Source organism: Bombyx mandarina, chromosome 05 (assembly GCF_030267445.1).
Source record: "Bombyx mandarina strain Sakado chromosome 05, ASM3026744v2".
Taxonomy (NCBI): Eukaryota; Metazoa; Arthropoda; class Insecta; order Lepidoptera; family Bombycidae; genus Bombyx; species Bombyx mandarina.
Genome location: NC_143212.1, coordinates 10,788,396 through 10,807,144, shown reverse-complemented (window position 1 = coordinate 10,807,144; position 18,749 = coordinate 10,788,396). Strand labels below are relative to the sequence as shown.

The 18,749-nt window shown below is 37.7% G+C and overlaps 2 protein-coding genes across 6 annotated transcripts; one reads left to right on the top strand and one right to left on the bottom strand.

The window, feature by feature from the left end:
- Positions 1 to 808: 808 nt before the first annotated feature.
- rasp (protein-cysteine N-palmitoyltransferase Rasp) lies at positions 809 to 3,303 on the top strand. 2 transcript variants are annotated; one of them, XM_089727708.1, is made up of 5 exons: positions 809 to 1,043; positions 1,243 to 1,554; positions 1,693 to 2,018; positions 2,090 to 2,307; positions 2,638 to 3,303. In XM_089727708.1, the coding sequence occupies exons 1-5, from the start codon at positions 947 to 949 to the stop codon at positions 3,143 to 3,145; spliced, it is 1,461 nt and encodes a 486-aa protein (XP_089583834.1). In that variant the 5' UTR covers positions 809 to 946; the 3' UTR covers positions 3,146 to 3,303. The 2 variants fall into 2 exon arrangements, with proteins under 2 accessions (XP_089583834.1, XP_089583833.1); XM_089727707.1 differs by having other exon boundaries at positions 1,243 to 2,018.
- On the bottom strand, positions 3,304 to 17,379 carry LOC114246449 (minichromosome maintenance 8 factor recombination-defective). Of its 4 annotated transcripts, XM_028178968.2 has the most exons (15): positions 16,215 to 17,379; positions 15,827 to 16,059; positions 15,104 to 15,191; positions 12,909 to 13,040; positions 12,146 to 12,261; positions 11,584 to 11,688; positions 11,039 to 11,185; positions 10,442 to 10,661; positions 7,665 to 7,807; positions 6,620 to 6,759; positions 6,075 to 6,165; positions 5,838 to 5,971; positions 4,848 to 5,076; positions 4,226 to 4,387; positions 3,304 to 3,526 (listed from the first exon to the last, which is right to left on the bottom strand). In XM_028178968.2, exons 1-15 carry the CDS (start codon positions 16,432 to 16,434, stop codon positions 3,332 to 3,334), a joined length of 2,355 nt encoding a protein of 784 aa, XP_028034769.2. In that variant the 5' UTR covers positions 16,435 to 17,379; the 3' UTR covers positions 3,304 to 3,331. The 4 variants fall into 4 exon arrangements, with proteins under 4 accessions (XP_028034769.2, XP_089583830.1, XP_089583831.1 ...); XM_089727704.1 differs by lacking the exon at positions 4,226 to 4,387; XM_089727706.1 differs by lacking the exons at positions 3,304 to 3,526; positions 4,226 to 4,387 and adding an exon at positions 4,407 to 4,548.
- Positions 17,380 to 18,749: the final 1,370 nt, after the last annotated feature.

Below are 18,749 nucleotides of genomic sequence, written 5' to 3'. Positions count from 1 at the left end.
TATTATTAATTGTTCAAATTTCTTAATTTAGTTTTTCTTCGTGTTTAAACATGTTGTAATGGTACTTTATTAATTATTAACTACTACTAATTATACTAATTAATTAGCATTTGTGAAAGTACACCAATGTGGGAAAACGAAACAAGGTGTCTTAACGTATCCTTCTAAAAAGCTCACTGAATACTCTCTTAATAAATAATCATAAATTTACTGAGATTTTAGTTATCGTTTCATCACATCGTTTCATTTAATTTCGTCCCAAATACAGTCTCGAACAAATCAACAACCTCATTTCATCCATAAACAAAATATGTACCTATATAAAAGTTTAGGGTGTATGGAGTAATACTTTCGTTTTTCCTGTTGGAAAAATGGAACTGTGTTTTGCTACTGTCAAAGAATTAGACTTTTTGGCGGGAACGCGGGGTGTGAAGTTGTGTGATTTGTTTTGTCTATTTAGTGTTGCTTCAGGTTTAAATGCATAATAACGGTGGTTTATTAGCTGTTTAATATCTGTGAAAATGCACAAATATGGGAAAATAAAACAATGCCGCTGGACGTAACTTCTCGATAACGTCCAAAAAGTCCACTGAGATTAAATTTCTCATCTCATCTCACCTCATTTCGTTTCATTTAATTTCATCTCATTTACGTTTTATTTCATTTAATGTCATCTTTCATATTAATCAACTTCATTTCATTTCACTTCATAGTATTATTTTTCATATAAAAAAATTATAAAAGATTAGACTGTATGGTATATGTATCTTGCCTTTACAGTTGGAAAAATAAAACTACTACTACTACTGTCAAAATATTCAAAAGGTCCATTTACCATTTCAAAACAAATTTGAATTGGTACAAGATTAGTGCAGGAAAATAAATTAAAAGTTCTGAATATAGTTTGAGATTCTAAATCTCAGTTCATTTTCTATTTATTTAAATAATGAATATTATATTACATTTCGAGCAATATATATATTTGAGTATTTGGATATTAGCAAATTTTTATTCGTTATTATCGTTGGTTCAAACTCAAAACGGTAATGTTTTTTATTGAAACAAAACTTTATATCAAGACATTAACAAATTCTAGTAAAAGGATATTTTGAAAAATAAAATACATACTAAATAGTATCTTCAATTACATTAATTAGCATAATGTTAAGTTTTAACTTAAAAAAATGAATTATTTTTGCACAGTATACCTGTACCAAATAAAATACATTGTTACTTTTTCAGAAATTCTTGAAAATAGACCTCAATTAGCATATTCTTTGAGAGATTTGACACACGGTTGGGCATTTGTGGATAGATTAAGAGACATTTCAGATGTAGAATGGAGTACTTGGAAGCATTTCATACAGACATCATGGGTTTATTTAATCTTGCAATTTGCTATATCAGAAATAATTAGGAAGACTAAATTAACATGTCTGAAACACTGGTACATAATATCAAGCATATTGTTTGTTTTGATATACTGGGGCTGGAAGCCTTTAATAATAATTTTAATGCAGCCAGTTATATTTTCAACTATTATATTTTTGGGAGGTAAAAAAACCAGTATATGGCTTACCAGTATTGTGTTGCTGATGAGTTATAATTCATTAAAATATAAGTATTATTTTTGGAATTTTTTGGATTACAAACACATGCAAGATGAAGAAGTTTATTTGGTTTTATTTGCAGTTGCATGGATAGAACTGCGATGTATTAGTTTTTGTGTAGATTATATAGATAAGAAGGAGAAATTTACCAAAGAAAAAGCATATAAAGTTTCTATTTACCAAGCAATACTTGATATGTTTAGTTATGTTTTATATGCACCATTGTTATATGTTGGACCCATAATGTTATATCAAGATTTTGAAAAAAGCTTCACTGTAAAAAATGAGAAATATACTACAAAATTAAAGAGATTTGTCTGGGATATGTTACTATATTTATGTTACACATTCTTATTAGATTTATCATTTCATTATGTATATTTTTATGCGCTGCAAAGTAACATTGAGGTATGTTCAAGATCAATAAAATTTGTAATGTATTTTTTTCTTTTAAAATTAAATATTTTCTTTTTTTTCAGGCTATAAAACGTTTGCCGACATTAGCTCTTTGTGGAGGTGGTTTATGGATGGGTTTAGTATTCCATTTAAAGTATGTCATATCATATGGCACAACAGGAGCTTTTGCCAGATTAGACAATATGGAACCACCACCAATTCCAAGATGTGTTGCAAGAATTCATGTCTATTCTCTCATGTGGAGATATTTTGATGTTGGATTATACCAGTTTTTATCCAAGTAATACTATCTTTGCACTTTTTATTAATTTATCAAGGCAAATTTGTTTGTATTTGGTAATATTCCTCTGAATATGTTTTGTCAGCAGGTTATTGTGCAAGATTTATTTCTAAAATTTAAAACATCTTCCTTAAACATTACTGTTTCCTTATGTGTTATCCTGTTTTTGTTTTGATTTATTTTAGTTATAAAATAAGTTTTGTGGGATCTCGTAAAGATATATAAACTCAGAAAGAGTTACACATTTTGCATAATCAAGCAAATAAAGCCTGCTGTTTCTAACATTGTGAAACAAAAACCCTTGCTTAAACCACTTAATTTTTTTTTCAGATATATCTACAAACCTGGTTACAGTGTTCTATCTAATTCACTAAAGCTTTCAAAGTTTTTAAATAAATTAATAGCATCATTAGCTACATTCATTTTCATATTTATGTGGCATGGAACTGTGTGGAACATATTTGTTTGGTCAAGCCTAAACTACATTGGCATTCTGCTAGAATATACTGGTAAAGCAGTATCAAGTACTGAGGGATACAAATGGTTCAGAACTAAAATTTTAAGAAGTAATTCTATGGAAAATAGATGGATTGCATTTCTATGCTCTCCATTACTAGCACTCTCAGCTATATCAAATTTTTATTTATTGGCTGGTAGTGAAATTGGAGATTTATTTTTTGGTCTTTTGAAAGGCCCTACTTGGAGTAATTGTTTTATTATTAGTTTATCTCTTTATTGTTGCTGTCAAATTTCTATTGCTTTGAAAGATATCCCATCAAGGACAGATATTAGAAAGATTAGTGAGAAAAAAAATGTAAATGTGTTTGTTCCTAATTAAAACTGCTGTGATTATGTAATCATTAAAATCGTAGCGTAATGTAAAATTGAAATACTTAAGACTGAATAGCTTCTGATAAGCATTAATTAAATTGGTTAGTTCACTAACTAAAATGAGGCATAAATATATCGGGAAAAAAAGGCAATGATGAAACAAAATTGTGTTATAATTTTTTTATTGCAATCATTATATAGGTATAAGTTGATATGTATTAGATGCTTTAAGAAGCAAGTAGGAATGTATGTGCATTGCTTCAATTAGGTCATTTGCGTCACCCTGGACTCCAGCTGCTTTGTGTATTTGTATCAACTCTTGTCGTGTAAAAATATCTTTTCCTAACTGATGTGATTGTCTTGTTAATGCCTCCAAATATTTCTTCAACTGGAAAAAAATAACCAAGCACAAATTACCTAAGGAGATTTGAATTGAACAGTTACTAATCTAATGTATTTAGGACTTTAAATTTATGTTTCAAGACAACGGTCATTTGTATGATGGATAAAATGAATGTTTTGTCAAATGATAAATACCGATAGGAGAGCACCATTTTCTAAAGCACAATTAGTACTAATGTTGGGAAGTCTTTTCACATTAACGTTAAAATAGTCACAACAAAATAGTTGCGCTCCTAGTAGGCTTTGTGATGAGCCATTATATCCCCCGTATTTTACCTTTGGCCCTGCTTTTATTAGGTGAAACATAGTTTATTTACTAAAATTTTTACATCAAGGAAAACTGCTCCATTTCATTGCTTTACTATTTTATGACTAACTAAGACTTGTGGTAGGACCTCTTGTGAGTCTGCACCGGTAGGCAGGTATCACCGCCCTGCCTATTTCTGCCGTGAAGCAGTAATGCGTTTCGATTTGAAGGGCGGGGCAGCCGTTGTAACTATACTGAGAATTTAGAACTTGTATCTCAAGGTGGGTGCTGCATCTACGTTGATGTCTATGGGCTCCAGTAACCACTCAACACCAGGTGGGCTGTGAGCTCGTCCAACCATCTAAGCAATAAATAAAAAGATAATAGGTAATAAAATATCTTAGATATAAACCGTAAGTTTGGTAATAAACTCAATACCTTGCTTTTTGAACTGACACCAGAACCGTTGATAGACCGAGATAGTTGAATGTTTCCAAATTCATCGCTAAAGGTGTCGATCAAGCTGTGTTTCATTAAGCTAATAACATCATTAGCATCATCCACTGTTGCCTCTTCCCGTAGTTCTACTCTCGCACGAGCCTATTCGATAATCGTAATAATTACAGAGTCATCGTGGTTTAAGGGATAAAACGCCCGGTGCATTCGTATCCAGCGACGCTATGATGTTCGCATCCCGCAGGCAGGTACCAATATTTCTAATGAAATACATACTTAGCAAATGTTCACGATTGACTTCCATTCTTAAGCAATAACATCGTGTAATAAAAACCAATTCCACAAATTTGTAATTTATGCAATTAATGGACGTCTTGTGAGTCCCCACGGGTAGATACCACCACCCTGCTTATTTCTGCCGTGAAGCAGTAATGCGTTTCGACTTGAAGAGTGGGGGCAGCCGTTGTAACTGAGACCTTAGAACGTATATCTCAAGGTGGGTGGCGCATTTGCGTTGTAAATCTCTATGGGCTCCAGTAATCACTTAGCACCAGGTGGGCTGTGAGCTCGTCCCATCTAAGCAATAAAAAAAGTCGAAACTTGCCTGTGTCAATCGAATACACGCCTCTAGTTGCCGCGTAGTTATAGGTGTGCCACCACTAGGATCCGCGTCGTGGTTGTGACGCAGCTCCAGATAAAATTCCTGTAGCGCAGTTGCCGCTTCTTTACTCAATTTCGGATGTACATATCTCTGTGCGTAAGCTATGTACTTTCGTAACAATACAAGAGGTAAATTGTCTATCTCCTCTCCCGGCTTCAGTCTGAGTCTTTGACTGGAAAGAACGATGTGTTTAATCTTTTTTGCTTGATGAGTTCAGTACCCAGGGGTATCAGATCTGGAGTGGTAATAATTTCGAAAGTTTAGTATTTCGATCGTGTCTTTAACCGTATTAGTAAAATTCTTAAGTATCGTATCGCAGGGCTCTGTATGCTTAGTGTGAATTTTGAAGTCGTCGTGGCCTAAAGGATAAGACGTCCGGTGCATTCGTATCGAGCGATGCACTGGTGTTCGAATCCCGCTGGCGGGTACCAATTTTTCTAATGACATACGTACTTCACAAATGTTCACGATTGACTTCCACGGTGAAGGAATAACATGTGTAATAAAAATGAAACCAGCAAAATTATAATTTGCGTAATTACTGGTGGTAGGTAGGACCTCTTATAAGTCCGCGCGGGTACTACCACCCTGCCTATTTCTGCCGTGAAGCAGTAATGCGTTTTGGTTTGAAGGGTGGGGCAGCCGTTGTGACTATACTGAGACCTTAGAACTATATCTCAAGGTGTGTGGCGCATTTACGTTGTAGATGTCTGTGGGCTCCAGTAACCACTTAACACCAGGTGGGCTGTGAGCTCGTCCACCCATCTAACCAATACAAAAAAAAAGTGAATCAATTTGAACACATTAAAACTAGGCAATGCGGAAAATGCGCTTATAATACAAAGACGAAAGAGATGATGCATTTTTTTAATTTATTTTTTAACGAAATCTATGTTCATTAAAGGTTGCTTTAGATATTAATTTGTTGCTTACCTAAGAGAACGTTTGCTATTATTACTCTGACTAGTATGCATGCTGCTATTAAAACTGCTACCCTGTGCCGATTTCTTTGTTTTATGACCAGCGTGAAGCGCTAACACATGTTCAGAGAGCATTGCGTCCATTTTCTAAAAAAATAATATGCCAATTGTATTTTTTTATTCTGATTTACATTGATAAATTTATCTGGGTACAAAATAATTAAGAAAAATGAGAATGGTGATTACTTACCTCATCCGGTTGATCCAAAAGTATAAAAACTAGATCAAACCTCGAAAGTAGCGCCGAATTTAGTTTCAAATTTTCGACCACCGTTTTTGCTCTAGAAACACATATATTTTAACTATTTACGACAAGCTTTCATTTTTACTTTCTATAATTAATTAATCTATTTTGGTTATAGTGGTAGGAAAGTAAACAAAAATATATTTTAAAGTTCGAAATAAGAACCCCTACCTTCATTTTTTTGTTGGACGAAAATGAGGTTTTATTATATATTTTTTTTACATTTAACAATTTTTAAGTTAACATTTATGAGATGAGATTTGTAAATCTCATTGTTGGTTATTCGAGTGTTACCTATTAGCCCACTGAGTTTCTTGCCGGATCTTCTCAGTGGGTCGCGACTCCGATCCGGTGGTAGATTCTACGAAGCACTGCTCTTGCTAGGGCCTTTAGCAACACCTCGGGTTTGAGCCACGATAGCTCACCTACACGCTAGGGTAACGCTGATATAGCCTCTCAAGCCTATCAGCATAGGTAGGAAAAAAAGTTACCTATTATAGCTTCCAGCGGCAGGATTGGCGGCGGCTAGCACCGTCGCCCGAGCGGCCAGGCTGCACACCACACCTCCCTTGGCAACACTCACGCGCCGCTGTTCCATGGCCTCCAGCAGACTGCTGTGATGCGCTTTCATCTGAACATTTATTTATTTATTTACTAACTAGCTGACTCGGCAGACTTCGTAGTGCCTCAATCGATAAATAAAAGAGCTAAACTTTTGTATAAAATAAACTTAAAACAAACAAAAGGAATCCGTCCGACGGGGAACACATCAAAGGAAAAACAAAATTGTTATTTTTATTTAATTCCGAACATTTTCATATTTATCTTACCTTTTAAACCTTCTCTGGACTTCCACGAATAATTCAAGACCAAAATTAGCCAAATCGGTCCAGCCGTTCTCGAGTTTTAGCGAGACTAACGAACAGCAATTCATTTTTATATATATATAGATAGAAGATAGATAGATAAAACCCAGCCGTGGTCTAATTTAATCATCGGTGAAAGTACGAAAGTTTTTTACTATGCGCGCGCGCTACCTTCAATACAGTAGATTGGGGGGAATCGGGACTAGGGGTAGAATATGGACAAATCTTGGTTGTCACAGTGCTTTTGTGAGATTTAAATTTATTGAATAGAAAAGGACTTTTACTTAGTGTTTAAAAAAAATAGTCATCAGAATTTTGTTATTGATTAAAGATATTGAAAAGTTAATTACCTAAAGGTAAGTAAGTACCTACTTAACAACTAACCAGTGCCACCCCTATCGAAAAATTCTATTGTCCCCATACGTGACCCGATTCACTCCAAAAGCCAAGGTAGATCAGGTCAGCTAGTTTTTAAAGTTTTTGTGTATATTTTTCAATGAACTATGTATAATAATGCATCGTATATGAAAATTTAAACCTCCGAAACCGTTTTAATCTTAATTTTATTGCCCTAAGAAAAACCCTGGAAAGCGTCCCAATTACCCCCCATCTACTGTACGCTAATGAATTTAAACCTTCTCCAAAATACCAAGAATAGTAAGTTACTTACTTTATCTAGTTCATCAATACAGCAAACGCCTTTGTCAGCCAAAACTAATGCGCCAGCTTCGAGCGCGAAATCACCTCCGGCCTCCCTGCCTAATGCCACTGTCAGTCCTCCTGCTGATGCCGAAGCTCCACACACATACACACCTTTAAAATAACATTATGTTGTTTCAATCATACAATTATCTACATATATAAAAATGAGTTGCTGTTCGTTAGTCTCGCTAAAACTCGAGAACGGTTGGACCGATTTGGCTAATTTTGGTCTTGATTTATTTGTGGAAGTCCAGAGAAGGCTTAAAAGGTATATAAATATGAAGATGCTCGGAATTAAAAAAAAATTAGTGTGCAGGACGAAATAGGGTTTTAATAGTTTTATCAAACAAATAGATTTAATTAATATAGTTGATAAGTAATTACGTAACAAAAATGTATAATCTTATATTATTTTATAGTCAATATGTTAGTGTATCAGATCAGAGAATGTAAATAGACCAATAGAATCGATTTGTGGAACGCTTTCACTACGGTAACATACAGATCAAGGGACCCTCCAAAAGTGGCGCGTCGATAGCGCGTCGCGAGATGGGGTACTGAAATAAATATAAAAGGATGGCCATTTATAGGCAAAAACTCTACCCGATGATATGTAGGCGAAGTAAAATGTCCCTTGGAAATAAGGTGACACTCTACAAAACTTGCATACGCCCCGTCATGACCTATGCAAGTGTAGTGTTCGCTCACGCGGCCCGCATACACCTAAAATCATTTCAAATTATTCAATCCCGTTTTTGCAGGATAGCCGTCGGAGCCCCGTGGTTCGTCAGGAACGTCGACCTCCATGACGACCTGGACTTAGAGTCCATCAGTAAGTATATACAGTCGGCGTCCATGCGCCACTTCGATAAAGCGGCACGACACGAGAACCCTCTCATCGTGGCCGCCGGTAACTACATTCCCGATCCTGCGGACAGAATGGAAAGCAGTCGACGTCGCCCAAAACACGTCATCTCGGATCCTCCCGATCCACTAACGGTGCTTTTAGGTACTTTAAGCACCGGTCACCGTTCTCGTCGAACCCGTCGCTTGCGACGAAGGGCTCGACGAATAAATTAACTCTCAGACACAGCCCACTGAGTTTCTCGCCGGATCTTCTCAGTGGGTCGCGTTTCCGATCCGGTGGTAGATTCTGCGAAGCACGGCTCTTGCTAGGGTTCGTGTTAGCAACATCGTCAGGTTTGAGCCCCGTGAGCTCACCTACTAAAGTTAGGGTTACGCTGACATAGCCGCTAGGGCTATCAGATTAGGTAGGAAAAAAAAAAAAAAAAAAAGGCAAAAACAGTTCTCAGCAGATCATCGAGACAGAAACAGTTCTCAGCGAATCTCCGACATAGAAACAGTCAGTTCTCAGCAGATCAGCAAGACAGAAACAGTTACCAGTGAATCTCCGACACAGAACATAGTCCAGTCATCAAAAAACCACCAGTGAATCGGCTACCTGTGAAACCTCGCTACAGAAGCCGAAACCCATCGAAAGGAACAGCCGTCTTCTACCAGCGCACAAACAGACAGCAGAAAATATTATTACACGACTCGGAAACAGCCATACAGGCCGGGTCGTGTACAATTACAATTTTGTTTTTCCTTTGATGTGTCCCCCGTCGACTATATAAATATTATTTCCGACGTTTCGAATACATAACAATTTTCGTGGTCATGGACAATGCAATCGTCAGTTCAGTAAAAAACCGTAAAAGTAGTTTTAGTAAAATTAAGTTTTTTTTTTATTGCTTAGATGGGTGGACGAGCTCATTGCCCACCTGTTCTTTAGTGGTTACTAGAGCACATAGACATCTACGACGTAAATGCGCCACCCACCTTGAGATATACGTCCTAAGGTCTCAAGTATAGTTACAACGGCTGCCCCGCCCTTCAAACCGAAACGCATTACTGCTTCACGGTAGAAATACGCAGGATGGTGGTACCTACCCGTGCGGACTCACAAGAGGTCCTACCACCAGTAATTACGCAAATTATAATTTTGCGGGTTTGATTTTTTATTGCATGATGTTATTCCTTCACCGTGGAAGTCAATCGTGAACATTTGTTGAGTACGTATTTCATTAGAAAAATTGGTACCCGCCAGCGGGATTCGAACACCAGTGCATCGCTCGATACGAATGCACCGGACGTCTTATCCTTTAGGCCACGACGACTTCCAAACGAGGTCTTAATTCGGACTTAATTCGGGCCGTTCGGATTGTCGATAATCCCATTCTCACGGATCGTTTGGAGCCTCTGGGTCTGCGGAGGGACTTCGGTTCCCTCTGTATTTTGTACCGTATGTTCCATGGGGAGTGCTCTGAGGAATTGTTCGAGATGATACCGGCATCTCGTTTTTACCATCGCACCGCCCGCCACCGGAGTAGAGTTCATCCATACTACCTGGAGCCACTGCGGTCATCCACAGTGCGTTTCCAGAGGTCTTTTTTGCCACGTACCATCCGGCTATGGAATGAGCTCCCCTCCACGGTGTTTCCCGAGCGCTATGACATGTCCTTCTTCAAACGAGGCTTGTGGAGAGTATTAAACGGTAGGCAGCGGCTTGGCTCTGCCCTTGGTATTGCTGAAGTCCATGGGCGACGGTAACCACTCACCATCAGGTGGGCCGTATGCTCGTCTGCCTACAAGGGCAATAAAAAAAAAATAAAAAAAAAAACTTTTAGGCCATAACGACTTCAAAATGTGGAATGTTGTGTGTGCTGCCGATATAAAACTCACCCCTGGGCGCAGCATGCGCTGCAGCTTGTAACAACTGCGACTTGCCCAGTCCTGGATCTCCGACAACGAGTATGTGAGGATTAGATCTCGGACCGTTCTCGTGCTCAGTTCCGCCCAGCAACCCCAGGATAAGGCCGGCCTTCACGGCTTCATGACCAAAGATGGTCGGACACAGCGAGTGAACTAGTAAGCGGAATACGTCGTCGGATCCATGAATTTCCTGAAAAAAAATTGTGTCATTTTTCAAAGGCTTGTTGTATATAATTTTTATTGTTAGCCATGTTCGTGCAGAAAAGAGATGTTAATTGTTATACACTCAATTCGCTTTAAAAACATTTCTACGTAAATTTGACATCACATTGTGAACTAGCTAAATCCGCTTTGCTCTTAAGGAAGCGCAATTTTTTTTTTAAAAAGAGCTAATCTCTATTAAGGACTCATCAAAATCAATTCAGCCGATTGATCAGACTAACAGCAAAATAAACCAAAAAGTAGTTTTCTGGTTATATTTGTGTAAATTTATTGTTATTTTGGTATTACAGACACACAATAATTTTTTTTTATATATACATCGATATAGAAACAAAAAATACCTGCCTGTATTGCATAATAATCCTTTAAAGTAAAGGACAGTGTCGGATTGGATAAATTCCTCTGACTGTGAATGGAAATAGCTTCAATGTATAACTGCAACAATCTCGCAGCTCTCTTTCCGTCTTCTCCGCCTTTACTCTCGCCACGGACCTGAAGATAAAAAGCTTATGCAATCACTTTCTTGAAAGTAATACAATCGAACATTAATTGTACAAGGGAAACGGTCAGTGTATTTTTAATTTGTTTTATATATTAGGCGTCGTGATTTTTTTGTATATTTTGGATTTTCGGACGTATGTACCTTGTAGCGCGAAGTAATTGAACCTATTTATAGTTGAGTTGAGTTACAGCAAGCCTCATTCGATGAAGTCATTAACTTCATACATTATATTATTATTATTTTATTGCTAAAATGGGTGGACGAGCTTACGGCCCACCTAGTGTTAAGTAGTCACTGGGGTAAAGAAAACATTTTAAATCAGATATTAACACTGACTGAAGTAGATAATCGTTTTTTTTTTTATATTATATAGGTAGTTAAAACTTACCTGTACTATACCAGTGACTGAAAGCACGTCTCCTGGACATGCAGTCCCAACTAAATCTCCTTGGAGCTCAATCTCAACACTTCTGGGTATAGTACCGGAAATGCTCTGCAAAAATGATTCTTAATACAATTATTGAAATACAAACTACCGGTATATGCCTTTTGTGCTTTTCACCTCTTAGTACTGGATCATAGACCTTTTTTTTTCTTCCTACCTAAGCTGAGAGCCTTGAGAGGCTATTTCAGCGGAACCTTAACCAGTAGGTGAGCTCACGGGGCTCAAACCTGACGACGTTGCTAACACGAACCCTAGCAAGAGCCGTGCTTCGCAGAATCTACCGCCGGATCGGAAACGCGACCCACTGAGAAGATCCGGCGAGAAACTCAGTGGGCTGTGTCTGAGGGTTAGATAGACCAAAAACCTTTTACACAAAGGTTTATTCTATATGTGGCATTATAAGTTTAATAACGGCCACAAGGTCAGTGTTATGATTAGATATTAATATTTAAGTTTTTAGTGTTGGTGATATTAGGGGCAGTTTAGTAAATTATATTCGACTTACATGAGACTGGATCTCTTGTATTTTTGCAACCTGCCAATCTGTGGTGTTCGTGTACGTCGAGGACTGTAGAGGCTCGAACTTAACGCCACTATTACAACTCTGACAAAAGTTCGGAGCTAGACCACGTATTAAAGACATTTCAATGTTATTAACACTTATTAATTATTACAATTGATTACATAATTATTAATACATATTATATATGCATGATGTAATTATTATAAATACGATCTAAAAGTGTGCCACTGTTACAGAGAAGTTGAGAAGTGCGCGTTTGGACATGTAACGAGACGAAATGACCATTAGGTTAGTAAGATAGTCTTAACTATGAATGTGGAAGGCTTTAGAGGAAGAGGTAGACATAAGAAGAAATGGATGAATTGCGTGAAAGACGATGTGTGTAAGAGGGAAGTGAGAAAAGAAACAGTATAATAATATGATAGATGAGTATAGAAGGAGAAAAAATGTTGCGTCGATCCCAGGTGATTAATGATTGATAAGATAAGATAATTAATTATTACAATTACTTGTACTAATTATAAATTGTATAATAAAAAAAAACTAGGACATTTTACGTGATATTGATTACTTGGAACGTGTGAACTTGTGTGCATTTCTCACGTTTCTACCGTGAAAATCATGCAATACAATTTAATAGTTGGATCAGCAAATAAGAAATACCATTAAAACTCGTATTTCGTGTCCTATAGTGGATGAGTCGTGAGCTACTCTGCGCATTGAAAGTATCTAACGAAAAAATTACCAGTAAATACTCCTTGTGGCTGAATAACAGCTTGAACACTGTGACAACTGGAACATTCGAACGCCATGGATGTGCAAATAAGTCCAATACTGCCCACTCTTATTACTGTTCCTTTTATTGTTACTAATTTACCTAAAACGAACAAGTAATGTTATTTTGAATAGCTTGATAATTGTGACATGGAATTTGTTTAGAAGCACCCAAATAAAGTAAAATAAATTTGCCAATTGTTTTGCGAGTTAAAACAGATGATGTAGTATTGATAAATAAGGCCAGCTAAGGGTCAGAAAGAGATAAAAAATTTGAAACAGAATTCGTACTCAGTGCCGGTTGTGAAGCAAACTCAGATTTCTTTATTGCCCTTGTAGGCAGACGAGCATACGGCCCACCTGATAGTGAGTGGTTACCGTCGCCCATAGACTTCAGCAATGCCAGGGGCAGAGTTAAGCTGCTGCCTACTGTTAAAATATTACGTGATCCTTATGATTCACCCTGTCTGCTGGTCTGTATTCGATAACCAGTGCACTAGATTAGATTAAAAAAAATTTATGTTTTGCAATTTCTTTCATACGGAATGCGTTTAGTCAGCGCCATGCAGATGCATTCGTTTAACTTATAATATTGTTGTTAACTTTATGCCTTCACTGACTATTCACCCACGATCATCCTCTTCGGCCAACCAATAACCCGGAGCCAGGAAGGTCAAATACTTGGATGGATCCCTGGATGCATTCATTACATTCAGCCCACATTTAAAATTAGTCCGCGACCATGTCGCGTTTAATCTCGGCAGACTCTACGCCATGATCTGTAAGCGGAATAAAATGTCCCTTCGAAACAAGGTGACACTTTAGAAAACTTGCATAAGGCCCGTCATGACTTACGCGAGTGTGGTGTTTGCTCACGCGGCCCACACTCACATAGTTGCCCTTTCAATCCCTCCAATCTCGTTTTTGCAGGTTAGCCGTCGGAGCTCCGTCGTTCGTGAGGAACATCGACTTACACGCCGATCTGGGCCTCAAATCTATCCGAAAACACACGAAGTCCATGATCCAATAACCCTTGCATTAGACGCCTCTTTAACACTAGGAGTAGGGATCCCGGTAACTATACTCGTCGAACTCGGCAAAGACTTCGACGTGCAACTTAATCCAGCCCGCAAATCAGCCCTCTGAGTTTCTCGCCGGATCTCCTCAGCGGGTCGCAATCCCGATCCGGTAGTAGATAAATTCGCGAAGCAGCTACTCTCGAGTTGTTAGGTCTCCTTCGGAGGCGCTTGCTGTTAGCTAATCCCTCCCCTCCTGGCTGAGACAATGTCCTGGTGAAACTAGAAAGGCCTCCGGGACACTAGTAATCCTTTAAACATAAAAGAACGGTGCTGTCGTGTGGTACCACGCCCCGACCCACGACATCGATGTGACGCCGTATCGGCCGAGATTACGCCTGTCGATGCGATATTCGCTCCAGTGGAGGAGTTGCGTCCCAGCCCGGCGAAGTTCGAGGGCGAAGACTATAATCTCGGCGGATTGTGCTCGAGGCGCGGGCTCACCGCCTGGTGGACCCTGCCTATAGGCGACGGACTGAATATGGTCTTCACGGACTGGGTGAATCGTGACCGAAAAGTTTCACCTGGGTCACAGGGTCGCGGTCGTTTCGTTTGCTACCAATATCTCGTTTCCTTAAGTGAGTCGACGCCGGAGTGCCACTACTGCGGTGGATCTTTTTCCTTCTCGGCACCAGGCTGCCGCCACTGTGCCAGGTACCACAGAAGGCATTCGTCCAGCTACAGTCCTATGAAGAGGTAGTCTCCTCCCGGTGATAGTCACGGAGAGACCTGAGGGCGCCAAACGCCAACGACACGCTAGCGTACTGACACCAGGAAAGATCGGATGACGCGACGGCTGCTGCAGTCCACGTTGTCATCGTCGCCATTGCAGCTGGGCGTACTGTGGAGGTGGCGTATTGCGTTCCGACTTTGCAGGCTGGTTCTGAACTAGTGGATTATCCCGAACAACAGCAGCACGGCCCGGTCGGCATCACGGTCCGCCAAAACGCGGAACACACTAGTCTTTGGCAATCGCCTCGACAACTCTTTTTCAAGACCAACATACCCCGTAGGTGTGGAACTTCATGCAAGTTAAATAATAACACAGATTGTCTAATCATTATACACAACAAAACAAAATTTAACTTACCAAAATAATTAACTTTCAAACTCGCTATGGGTATAACTGGTTGATGATTTAGTATTCTCACTTTAAGTTTTACTGCACAGTTTAAAGTCTGAAAAGTAAGCATGGTATTTTATAGGGTTGATGACAAAAGCACAAAAGTTGAGGACAAAGAAGATCATCCATAGTTGAAAATTAAGACCGACTCCTATTTATAATAAACACAGAAAAGTATAATAGATTTAAATAGATCTTTAAAATAATAGATGATAATAAAGCTTGAATTTTTTAAATAAACTATTCAGATACAAGTAAACACAAAACACAAGTTAAGTAATAACAAGAAAAAAAGCATTTGAGAAATAAATTACATGTAACACAATGAAAGCTATGAAACTAAAAATAATTCTGGGAAAAATCTCCCATTTAACATTTATAATACTAAATTGACACTACCATCTCTACAATTATTCTACCAAAAGAGAGTGTGAGTATTAAATACATTAATATAATCTTTAGGCTAGGGACACCAAGCTACCAAGCATACATTTCTACTTTTTTTTCTACTTATTATTTCATTAATTTAATTATTGTTAGTTTGTAAAACTTTTACACATCAGTGAGATAAGATACTTTAAAACAAAATATTTATCATCCCTATTATGATAGTTAAATATTAAAACTAATAATCTAATCTTTCATTTTACCCTTCGATCAACAGTTACTATTGTTGATCGAAGATTTTACCTCATGCAAGCAATATTCTAGTGTGGACAATGTTGTGACTGGATTCTCAAAAAGGTCAGTAGTAAAGGAACTCCACTCTTGAATAAATTTATCATCATTTTGCAAGTTCTGCACATCCAATGGTACGCTGTGAGTTTGATCTATTTTTTCCAAATCGAACAAGTTCCTATTCTTGTTTATATATAGCTTGAAACTATTAATATGCTTAGCCACTGTTTCATTGGATCCTTTTTCTAAAAAAAAACATTGGAGCAGTCAAGAAACAGCAATGCAAAGTAATGTGGGTAAATAAGATTTGCCGCTGCATTTTTGTAAAAAAAAGAGTTCTAAAGTTTGTTTTGTAGGTTTTTTGTTAATTTATACAAAAAAAAACCTTAAATTTACTAACCCTCGGACGGAAAGTACAATTTCCATATGTTGTTAAGATCCGTTCCAACAGATATTACTATGGGAAGCTGATTAGCTGGTGCTCTTGAAGACCCAGCAGTACTAGTGACCCTTGCGGATGTTGAAGTGTTGTTGAGGCTCGAATCATCGGAATTAATGTTTCCTTTATTTTTAGAACGATACCAGTTGTTGCGATATCGCCCTCTTCCGGTGCGTCTCATTGCTTATTTAAACGAACTTTAAAATCATGTGGGTACCGTGCAGGTAGGTAGTTTTTAAAATTTAGATGAATATTTTGTTCCCGCGAATATTATGTCTTTAAGGGGTTTTATGACCTGGTAACTGAGACTTTTAGCTCAAGTCTTATTTTAAAACTTTTTTAAATGAAAAATGATATTATGAAATGAAATGAAATTAATTAATATTAAACATGGTATGAAATGAAATGAGATGATAAAGGATGAAAATAATCCTAGTAAAATGGTGGTCATTTACCTATATAACCTTTCTCGTGATTCGAGCTCGGTTTGGTCGCACGTATTTGCGAATGGACACACACGACCGGCAGCGCGCGGTAAATGTCATTTCGACACCTCAGCTGCAGAAAGGATAAAGACTTTTTCAGTGGACTCTTTAGAGGATCCCGAGAAGTTACGTTCAGCGCCTTTGTTTCATTTTCTCACATTTGTGCACTTTTACAGATATTAAACAGTTAATATACATAATATATAAATAAACAACACATTTAAACACATTTAAACCTGAAGAAACAGTAAACAGACAAAATAAAACCACACAACTTCACTCCTCGCGTTCCCGCCAAAAAGTAGGCCTATTAGATTAAATTTGTATTTAGAACATAGACAATACACTTAATTTTTAAGGTTTAAAATGGATTCATAAGTACATAAGTTTACAAGGGCGGATCCAGCTTTGGTGTCAGGAGGGGGTCACATAGTCATGGTCAAGTCAAGAACTTATAATTTAATTTTGATAACAATAGATACAAGTAAAAAGTAGGTATTTTATTATAAACACATTAAAGGTATAAGCGCATTAAAGGTATAAAGAAATTTAAGTTTTTTAACTTAGTACTATGTTATGATATTTTGAACTTTAGTCGTTCCGATTCCGATTGAGGTTAGGATTCAATTTGAGGTTAGGCCTAGCTAGACGTTACGTAGTTGACAAGCGCGCGCGAGTGTGGCGCGGTAAAATTCAAATTTTCGATGCGTTCGTTCCCAAACATTTGCCATCATACAAAGTTATTATATTAAATTAAATTAATTAAGGAGCAATATAAGGAACAATAATATACCTAGTCTTGCCATAAATACTGAGACAAATGAAAAAAAAATTCTATTGCAAATAACATTTATTACTTTTACAGTGTGTTAGTTTAATACATAAATATAAAACAATTTAAAGTATAAAAAGCTTATTCGAAGTGATCTCCATTGGCTGCAATACATTCCTTTAAACGTTAAGGCCAGTTATCAATAGAAACACGCACTCTTTCCATGGGAAAATTTTTCACTGCTAATCGTGCGGATTGTTTTAGGGACTCCAAATTATCATGGCGTTTAGAGCAAGCCGTACTCTCTAAAACTGACCATAAATCATAATCCAGCGGATTAAGATCGGGACTAGACGACGGTCAGTCTTCAGCTCTGATGAAGTCCGAAACATTCGTTTCCAACCAACACTGCGTAGACCGAGCTTTATAACCTGGCGCCGAGTCTTGCTGGAAGGACCATTCTTGATTATTGAACATGGTGTTGTTAAGGGGCTTCACTACCTTCTCAAGAATCGTATCTTGATACACTTGTGCCGAAGTTTTGATACCTTTTTCACAAAAGTATGGCTCAGTTACTCCTTCATGGCTAATACCCCACCAAACCATCACTGAAGTCGGATAGTGCCCACGTTGCACTCTGTCGACTAATTGGGAAGCTTCTCTAGAGCTTTGCGCATAAATACGGTCATTTTGTTTGTTAAAATGTTGCTCAATTGTAAAAAATTTCTCATCCGTAAACAAAATTTTTCTATGACCTCCCTTTACGTACCACTTCAGTAGTTGTTTCGATTTTACCCCCCATTCTCTTTTAAATTATCAGTTAAGAAATGACCACTAGGTCTCTTATAGGCTGCAAGTCTTAAGTCATCTTTTAAAATACGCGACATGGTTCTAGGTGCTATCTTCATCTCCCGAGATAAAATCTTTTGCTTTCGGACAGGATTTCTTCGAATTCTTTCCCTTACTGCTTTGACCACCTTTTTCGTACGAACACTACGTGGACGGCCAGATATTTTTCTGTCACAAACAGAGGAGGTCTCATTCCACCTATTAATAGCCCGGTACACACACATTTTACTAATACCAAGCGTATGGAGAGTTTTAAAAATTGCATTTGGCTCCATACCTACTTTGCGTAATGCAATCACAGCGATTCGGTTTTCTTTATCATCCTGCTCCATTTTAATATCGCAAAATATTGTACAATGTATTGGCGCCAAAATGAGAAAACTCAATGAG